General features: G+C 35.6%; 2 protein-coding genes across 2 annotated transcripts; both read left to right on the top strand.

Annotated features, from left to right (window-relative positions):
• Positions 1-598: 598 nt before the first annotated feature.
• On the top strand, positions 599-1,487 carry LOC131066269 (uncharacterized). Its single transcript, XM_058000993.2, has 3 exons — positions 599-992; positions 1,098-1,238; positions 1,348-1,487. Exons 1-3 carry the CDS (start codon positions 963-965, stop codon positions 1,456-1,458), a joined length of 282 nt encoding a protein of 93 aa, XP_057856976.2. The 5' UTR covers positions 599-962; the 3' UTR covers positions 1,459-1,487.
• Positions 1,475-8,779, top strand: LOC131859671 (disease resistance protein RPV1-like). Its single transcript, XM_059213701.1, has 5 exons — positions 1,475-1,646; positions 1,782-1,939; positions 5,534-6,558; positions 6,652-6,903; positions 8,315-8,779. The coding sequence occupies exons 1-5, from the start codon at positions 1,546-1,548 to the stop codon at positions 8,624-8,626; spliced, it is 1,848 nt and encodes a 615-aa protein (XP_059069684.1). The 5' UTR covers positions 1,475-1,545; the 3' UTR covers positions 8,627-8,779.
• The last annotated feature ends 647 nt before the right edge of the window (positions 8,780-9,426 follow it).

The following is a 9,426-nucleotide window of genomic DNA, read 5'->3' as shown; positions in this document are numbered from 1 at the left end:
TTATGTCCAAGTTGAATAATTTTTAATTAACCATTTTCATTATATACATAAAAGCATTCAATTTGTGTGTTTAAGTCATGTATAAATATCACTTCTAGGTCATATCTATCAATCATCAAGAAAATTAATTTATAGCTTAGGTTTCTATAAAGTGAAAACATAAATTTTGGTTATATACTAGTTCAATGAATAAATTATAGCTAAGCTTAAAAGTGAATATATTTACATTTATTGACACAAAACATTGATTTTGAGTGAAATGAACATCTTTGTATACCAAGGCTAATTTTAATTGAGAACAATCTTATATTACAAGTTTGACCCAAAATTAAAAAAAATATATAAATTTTAATATAAAATATTTATGTATAAACATATCGCATAAAAATATCAAATCTATTAGAATATGTGTGATTATGAATGAGATAAAATTGAATGTATTAAAATATGTGGATAATAAGTAACCAATACATTTTATTCCATTTAATCTTGCAGTTTACACAATAAATAAAGATTCCTTCCAAAGCGTCTTCAAAAACACAAAAATGACAACTATTTCTAGTGCCTTCCAAAAGGGAGAAACTTACCCTCGGAAGACGTTAAATTGGGATTATTGCACATGCGTTTGAATGTAATGCAGCTTTACCATTTCACTGCTCTTTGCTCTGCCTTCAAAAACGCTTGGTGTCCTTCACAAATTTTGTAAGTTCCCTATCGGAGGTTTGGATCTTGTTGATCAGCATTCTTGCAAACAAGATTTATCCTTTGGTTGTACCATAGGCAACCACCTGACAAAGTTCAAGATCTGTTTCAAGAGCTCTGAGGAGAACCTAGAGGTGAACTCAGCAGCAGCCTCGTCGGCCACAGTATCGTCGTCGACAAGGCTTCCAGAGGATCTGCACGAGTGCATTGTGCTTTTTAAGCAAATCGAAGATAGAGGCAACATTGATGAGCTAATCCATATGGCCCAACAAATTCTTCAGAGAATAAAGGTCAGTATTTATACCCCACCATTCATAAGCTTGAATGTAACTCTGCTTTCAATTGTCCTAGAGCAATAATTGAGTCTAACCTTTATTTTCTTCTACCTGTTGCAGTCTAAACAACAAAATAACCCTGAAAATGCCACCACAAGCTCTCAACTATATCAGGGAACAGAACAAGAAAGCGGCATATGGACGTCTATTACTAATAAAGGCTCGCAATTCCAAGGGTTTTTAAATAAATTTGGATCATCGGTAAAAAAATTTAAAATCGAACTAACTAGATCTTTCTAGGCGTTTATTCATCTATGATGTCCGTTTCTTCCCCATTGAGGGCTTATCATTTGCAATCGTATCATGACAGGAAGCTTTGCATCAATCGATAAAAATTGCTGCAGAGATGCTTCAACAAGGAGGACAAATAAGTTCGATTGGGGCAGGGTTGTCAACAATCGCATTTGTATTGTCCAAATAAGAAAAAATGTGAGATAATCAACCTGAATGTCTACAAGCGCTGGGAGATTTGATTAATCTTGCTCAGCATCTTCGAAATTTGAAGAAAATGATTCCAGAGGAGAAGGAAAAATTTACGATAGCCATTCAGTTCATTGTTGAAGGCTCAATTACTTGCCTTCGTCAATCAGAGGATAACAAGCTTTTCAGGTTAAAACAATTAGGACTTTCAGCTAGATCTTAAGGACTACTAATCCTTTATTGGTAGTTAATTAGCCTTTCCTTGCAGGTTTATCAAATCGGACTATAATCATTTATTGGTAGTTAATTAGCTTCTTTTTTCAGGTTTATCAAATCTTCAATCAATAATGAAAATTTGATGAGTCTTCGCAAGAGAATAAATGAGTTGTATCTAGATCTTATGTTGACCACTATCATAGACATGAGGAAGGACATACCCAGTTACCTTCCCATACCAAATGCCGTCTATCCAGTGAGAGCAGGTAGATCTTAAGGTATTATAATTTCATATTTGTATGTATGCATCTAAAAAGTTAGATGATATATTTTTTTGTGGCAAAGATTATGAAGCAATTACAAGCTTTATATGACTTGTAAAGTAATTTATTTATCCTTATATTCGTCACTTAACTTTACGTGAGCATTTAATATGTTTTTCCCTAAACATTAGATCTTGCAACCATAAGCTGAGGCCATGGATCATCAACACTTTCATTTGTTGTCTCCTCATGCTGTACTATTGGCATATCTTGTGGCATCTAATCTTGATTAGCCTCAATTGCTTCAAGTTCATGCCTAGAATCACCTGATCTGACAGACATAAGAGACAAATCTTTACTTGCATTAATCACCCTCTTTAACTGCCCTGTGTTTGCAAAAGACTCATTAGTCTTAACCTTGTGAGAGTGTACAATATACCTGATGCCATCTTTAAACAAATGATACTAATTAAATTCCCTGTAGAAAATAGCCTTCTGATCATATAAATAAGGGCTACCCAACACTATTCCGCAAACATCTAGTGGGACCACATCAAACTGTACCTTATCAACATACTTACTTGAGATTGTGAACCTTAAAGTACATTGCCTTGTTACTTGCAATTTATTTTTTTCGCAAACCCAACCTAGTGGATAAGGTCTCTTATGTGGAGTAGTTTTCAATCCCAAATTCCTTACAACATCTTCTGAGATTAAGTTAGTTTGGGATCCACTATCTATGAGTGCATCAACTTTAGTGTGTTTAGCAACAACCCTTACATGAAAAAGCTCATTTCTTTTCTTATCTTCAGGGACATTTTTAACTTGAGAAGTAGAAGCACAACTATCAAAGGAAACACTGGCAATAGGAGCTTTACCTTTCAAACCCATTGCTGTTATCTTGGTTTCATCTTCAGATTCTGAACCAAGATCCATAACAACATTTGCGGCCTTCTCCTTACCTTTCTATTTCTGAGCCCACTTAGGTTTCAATTTTGGATGCAACCACCAACAATGTTCTTCATCATGACCTTTCTTGTCACAATGCGAACATGTGAACTCTTTCTTAATAGTAGCAGTCTTCTTTTCTCTTTTTCTTTCTGCAACCTTAGATGACTTTTGTACAAAATTATCATTGTCAAAATCCTTACCCCTGGACTCTAGATGTGTGGCTTGAACACTAACTTCATCCAAATTACTAGGATTCAACATCAAAATAGAATGTCTTAGGTAAGAATGCAAACCACCTATGTACTTAAGCAGTGTATCCTGAGTATACAATGGCACATTCAAAGCAATAGCCCATTTTCTAAACTCATGGGTGTAATCTTGGACGGACTGACCCTTAGATTGCCTAAAGGTTTGCCAATTCATTGTCAATTGTTTCATATGACCCAAAGGGTAGAACTGCTTCTTGAGAGCAGCAACAAATTCCATCCAAGTAATACCGACATTACCATGGCGAGCACTTTCTGCCCTAGACCTACTCTCCCACCAGGTGAGAGCTGTTCCTCCCAACCGGAGAGTGGCTAACTGGATCCTAGAGGCATCTTCTACTAGGCCTTGTATCCTACAATACACCTCTACCTGTTGGACCCAATCATTTAACTTTTCAGCATCTAACTCCCCACACTACTTAGGTAATTCAAATTTTACATCTAGTTTAATTACAGGCTTAGACGTGCTCTTGAAAGGATTAATAGAAGTAGAAGAAGAAGAAGGGGAAGAAGGAGGAGAAGGAGATGGAGGAGTTTTTGGTGGTGAATCACCACCTCTCGATCGCTTTTCTTTATCCTCTCGATCTCCATGGTCCTTCGATGACTTTCCTTTTTCATGCTTCATCCGCTCTTGCCTCTCTTTGTAGAGCACTTCTACCATAGTCTTCATTTCAAAAAAAGATTTCCGAAAGTCTCTTTCACTGAACTCTGGGTATTCTTGTTCAGTTGCAATTTCTGACATCTTCAATGGAAAAGTCTTTCGTTTACCAATCTCAGGATTATACTCTGCAAGCGTGCCTTCACCACGTTGGCTCTTAGATCGTGTTAACATCCACCTCTGCAAACACTAGTCAAATAAGCTCTGATACCACTTGATCTGATGTTAGGATCTATGACTGTTGCATGTGTGATGTTAACTTATACAACGATTAAATGAAGGTCTTCAAATTAGATTCAAACTGCTTAAATAAATGTAATAATCAAATAATGATAAATTGAATAGAAGAGAGAAAGAAGGGAGAAGACAAAACACAAGTTGATAACGAAGTTCGCCAATATGGCTACGTCTCCGGATCCCTCTCCAAAAGAGTGACCGATCCTTGATTATGCTCTAGAAAAAGATTACAAGGTCTTCAACCTGTTACAAATTTCACGTCTCCTCAGAAGATAATGAATTACAAAATTCCTCTCCCAAGTGCAACAAGCTTGAATTCAAACTCCCAATGCACAGAGTCAAACAATTCACTATCAAATTCTCCAGAAGAAATCCTCTCACACTTCTCTAATCTTCAATTTTCTAACAATACACTTCAATCTCCAATGTCCTCCATTACAACAATCACCCCCGCTTTTATACAATTTTACATGTTAAAATGGAGTTAAAACAATAATATTTGATAATATCCCCATATCTCCCACTTTTAAACTATATCTCTTAAAAATAAAACCCCAAAATCCTATGATATCCCATTGGCTTAATAATATAGCCAAAAACAATCCTTATTAAAAATGGACTTTTACGGATTTTGGTGTTAACAAAGCGAATTAGTTTATATCAACTCGCGGATAAATCGCACAGTATAGTGGTTAGGATAATTTTTAGTTGTATGGGTGATCTTTCACAACAATAAAACCCGCCATTTCCTCCAATAAATATCGCATGGCATAGTGGCAATCACTGGTTCTCTGACTAAGAAAGGTCGGAGGTTCAAAACCGCTCAACCATATTTTTGGAAAATGAACTATCTTTAGTGTAGAAGTTAAATAGAAACCGCCAATAATGGATTCCAAGAAAGTCGGTTGGTCTATTGGTGGTGCATGAGAATAGGAGATGAGAGGTTCACAGTTCAAAGCTCATAACAAACATTTTGACGAAACGAGAGCATATCCACCTGGATCAATAGACATGAGGAAGGACATACCCAGTTACCTTCCCGTACCAAATGCCGTCTATCCAGTGAGAGCAGGTAAATCTTAAGGTATTATAATTTCATATCTGTATGTATGCATCTAAAAAATTAGATGATATATTTTTTTGTGGCAAAGATTATGAAGCAATTACAGGCTTTATATGACTTGTAAAGTAATTTATTTATCCTTATATTCGTCACTTAACTTTACGTGAGCATTTAATATGTTTTTCCCTAAACATTAGATCTTGCAACTCTGCTTCTAATGGTTAAGATAGCTCTTGCTCTTTTGCTCAAAATGAGCTTTTCCTAAACTCGACACCTTTTTATAAACTAAATTAGGGAGTGTATCAGGTCACCGTTTTATTTATAACTCTTTTTATATATCTTTTAAAATATTTAATATTATATTACATACAAGTTCCATCTTACAAAAATTTAACTTAGCGCATTTGTTTGTTGCTCAATAGTTGGGATTGAGATGCAAGTGAACGAAATATTGGATATTCTGAGAAGCACAGATCAGTTATCACTAGCCGTAGTAATTTATGGTTTCGGAGGCCTAGGAAAAACCACACTCGCAGAAGCTGTGGTTTCAAAAATGGATCTAAAGAATTATAATTACTCTACTATTGAGATATATCAAGAGCAAGAGAAGAATGATTTTACAAGATCACAACAGCGAATTTTGAAAGATTGTTTCCCAAATTATAATGGTGGCAAACCGGTAGTGTTAACAGATTATAAAGATGGTCGAGGTCATCTTTGGAAGGCTTTTAAATGTCAAAAAGAAAAACCTATTTTTCTTTTCATTGACAATGCATTACGGTTAGCAGACCTGAAGAACCTTCTGCCGGAGGAGTTGGAAGACCTTCCTAGAGGTAGCAAGATTCTGGTAACAACAAGAATTTTACAAGCTACAGACATTTTTGAAGGTCAACCCAACCTTGTGCGCAGACCCTGTCATCTGCAGCCTCTGCCTGATGAAGAGACATCAAAAATTTTGTTCAAAAACCAAGATAAAGCTGCAACCATAAGAAAAGAAGATTTAAAAAGAATCTTAAAGATTTGTAGCGGAGTACCACTAGCCCTCAAAATTGTTGGTGCTCAACTACATAAGCAAAATTATCGAGTTGACAGGTGTAGTAACATCCTGGAAATTTTGGAAAAGGGGGACACGATCAAAGAAGAAAAGTTGAGCGAGCGCCTTGTTGATTTCGTGTATGGTGAGTTGGAAGTCTACAGTCGGGAAGCCTGGCTTGACATATGCTGCTTTTTTAGCAAATGGAGTCGTCAAGATGTGGAATACATTGTGGGAGCAATGGCAGTAACATCTCTTCTTGAAACGGGATTGATCAGCTCAACTCTTAAGCGCAATCATCCCGCTTGGGAGGAGTTAATTGTTCATGATATCATCAAAGCAAAAGGGCAAGCCTTAGCAAAAGGCAATAGAATCTTGGATGTCCAATCCTTAAGTGAAGCGGTAGACGAACAGGTATATTCTTATTAGTTATCCCCTCCAATTACATCATCCCGTACAATACAAGTTTTAAACTTTTTACTCTAACCAATGTTACTACTTTTGCAGAGGCTCCATCAAATTAAAGGAGTCTGGCTCTCTGAAGATGGTATTGAGGAAAAACACTTAAAGCTAATGAGAAAATCATTAAGAGTTCTGGCATTGGGAGAAGGAATGGAAGCGAATAGAGTAAGTCAGATGAGATTTGAAGAATTGAAGTTTCTTCAGCTATCCGGTAACATTGCTCAGTTGGACAAGCTTGATAAATTGCGGGTGTTCCATGGGCCTTTCTTCACTGAAGGTGGAGTTACTCTGTGTAAGGCAAGTCCTCTGTCTTTAATTACCATTTTACTATTTATACATTTTGATAGTTCTGTGTAGCCCTTTTCACATTGAATCTCTTACGTTCTTCGATTATTATAGAACAGCTCTGTTGCTGTTAAATTGTGCTGTTTTTGACTTCTTGGAAACGTTGCTTCTGTTTGGAGCACTTCTAGTGATGGCATCTTGGAAATGCTGCTTCATTTGTATTTGAAGTATAGTTACAGCTTTTGTCAATTAATAAAAAGTGAAGTCAAGTTGTTTGATAACACATTAACATAGAAAGTCGAAAACTGGAGCAAACAAATTCTAAGAGCATTTTCTATGAAGAAGAAACTAGACCAATAAAGTCAGAGGAACAGAGTAACTATTTTCTGCGCCCAGGAGGCAAATATATTCAAGCAAATTGTACTGACCAGTGAATGTAAGATATGCCACCCAAGCAAATATCGATAAAACCTGCACAATGTGCTCTACAAATATCAAACTAAACAAATTATTCCTGATCCAAAGCATCTAGTTTTTCACGCAGTGAGAGGATGCTAGAAAAGCTTGCTAAGTTTTAGTTTAAATTCTGTTTACTTAAATATCACCAGTGATTAAATTTTAAGACAGTACAAGTCATTACTCACATTACAATGCAATAGCCAACATCATAATAGCATTTTGTCCAATAATCTGGATGCTTCATAAATTTTCTATTAAGACGACGGTGGTAACGAGTGTTGCAATTTGAAGTCAGTACAAGTCATTACTAATATCATTATAGTATTTTGTCAAACAATTTGTGTGCTTTCTAAACTTTCTATTAGGATAACGCTGGTGATGAGTGTTGCAATTTGAAGACAGTACGAGTCACTACTCATTACAATGCAGTAGCCAACATCATTATAGCATCTTGTCAAACAATTTGTCTGCTATCTAATTTTTCTATTAAGATGATGCTGGTGATGAGTGTTGCAATTTGTTATCAATGAGCATTGGCCTGCTCATTCAGACATCTCCCACTCACACTAAGATTATCAACTTGTCATCATCGGTTTCAAACTCTCAATTATCATTAAAATCCTTTCAGCTCTCCATAATCCTTGTGGATTCAGTAGGAAGGTCCCATCTATCATCATTCAACTTGTCTATCTCAATGTTAGTTTCCATGAGTATAGCTTCATGCACAATGTAAATACAAAATAAGCAACATTTCCATAAACACAAAAACTGTAACCAAACATCAAATACAAAATAAGCAGCATTTCCAAGATGCCACCGCTGAAAGTACTCCAAATAGAAGAAGTATTTCCGAGATGTCAAAAATAGCACAACTTTAACAGCAATAGAGTTTTTCTTATAATAATAGAAGAATGTAAGAGTTTCTCTGTGTAGCTCTGTTCTGACAATTGGAATCTCTATGCAGCTTCCTAGAAACTTATCATCAATGAAGGTCATTTGCCAATTCCATTCCTCTGAATGCACAAACTCTCAGATGAGAGGAGCTTCTCCATGTCCTCCTTTGGAGAAACTAGATTTCAGTGAGTTGGTTGTGCCGCTCAAGCTACCAGAGGGGTTTAATCAGTTAGTGGCATTGAATATTTTGATTCTTGATGACAATGAAAAAATGCGGGAGCTGCCTGAGCAAATCTGCCAACTGCCTGCTTTAGAGGTACTGAGTATGAGGAGGTGCTGGCGTTTAAAACGTCTACCAGAATCCATATTTGGACTACTTTAACGTATTTGGACTTGTCCAATTGCACAGAGCTCCCATATTTGTGTGATACTTTTGGACAACTCACAAATTTAAGGGATTTAAATTTATTTGAGTGTCATAAATTAGAAACTTTGCCCGACAGTTTTGGCCAACTCACAGTTTTGGCCAACTAACTTATCTGAGTGTTATAAGTTAGAGGCTTTGCCTAACAGCTTTGGACAACTCACATCTTTACAAAATTTTCACTATTCAAGTGATTTGAAAAAATATACCTAGTAAAGAGCCAAGTAGCCAGGGCTGCCTTTACAAAGAAAGTAGTAGTAGCAAGTTCTCATTAGAGGGAACATGTGCCCATAGAGATGTTGGGATGCTAATGTTTGAAAGTATATTTCAGGATTGATATTGAATTTAGAATATTATTTTTAGAAAATGCAGCAGCATTTATTTATTGATATAATTTTTTTGGTTGTAATTTTAAAAGTTTTAACATTGGTTTAATAAACTGTTTACATAAATTTTAAATTAGTATTGGAGCAATTTTTTAAATAATAAATTTAGGTTTTTTATTCAATTATAAAATAGACTAGAGGTCAATTATAAAGAGACAATAAGGAAAACTATTACTTAAGTAAAATCATAGTAGAGCATTTAAAATTTGTTATAGAATCTTTTTCCTATTTGATGCTTTAATTGCCAATGTATAGATTTTGATCTTGGCTATTGTGATGTAGCCTATGATAAATGTTATGAATGAGGGATCTAATTTTTTGGATCAAAGCCTTGAGATTCTAACATATCGTGAGATCATTGGAGTTGATATT

This window comes from Cryptomeria japonica, chromosome 10, assembly GCF_030272615.1.
Source record: "Cryptomeria japonica chromosome 10, Sugi_1.0, whole genome shotgun sequence".
Lineage (NCBI taxonomy): Eukaryota > Viridiplantae > Streptophyta > Pinopsida > Cupressales > Cupressaceae > Cryptomeria > Cryptomeria japonica.
This window is presented reverse-complemented; position numbering and strand designations above follow the sequence as displayed.

Excerpts from the sequence above, each read along its gene's own strand:
- LOC131066269 (XM_058000993.2), top strand. The coding sequence starts at position 963 with ATGGCCCAACAAATTCTTCAGAGAATAAAG. Across the intron at positions 993-1,097 it reads AAATTCTTCAGAGAATAAAG|TCTAAACAACAAAATAACCC; the intron begins GTCAGTATTTAT and ends TACCTGTTGCAG. Across the intron at positions 1,239-1,347 it reads TAAATAAATTTGGATCATCG|GAAGCTTTGCATCAATCGAT; the intron begins GTAAAAAAATTT and ends GTATCATGACAG.
- LOC131859671 (XM_059213701.1), top strand. The coding sequence starts at position 1,546 with ATGATTCCAGAGGAGAAGGAAAAATTTACGATAGCCATTCAGTTCATT. Across the intron at positions 1,647-1,781 it reads GAGGATAACAAGCTTTTCAG|GTTTATCAAATCTTCAATCA; the intron begins GTTAAAACAATT and ends TTCTTTTTTCAG. Across the intron at positions 6,904-8,314 it reads GTGGAGTTACTCTGTGTAAG|CTTCCTAGAAACTTATCATC; the intron begins GCAAGTCCTCTG and ends ATCTCTATGCAG.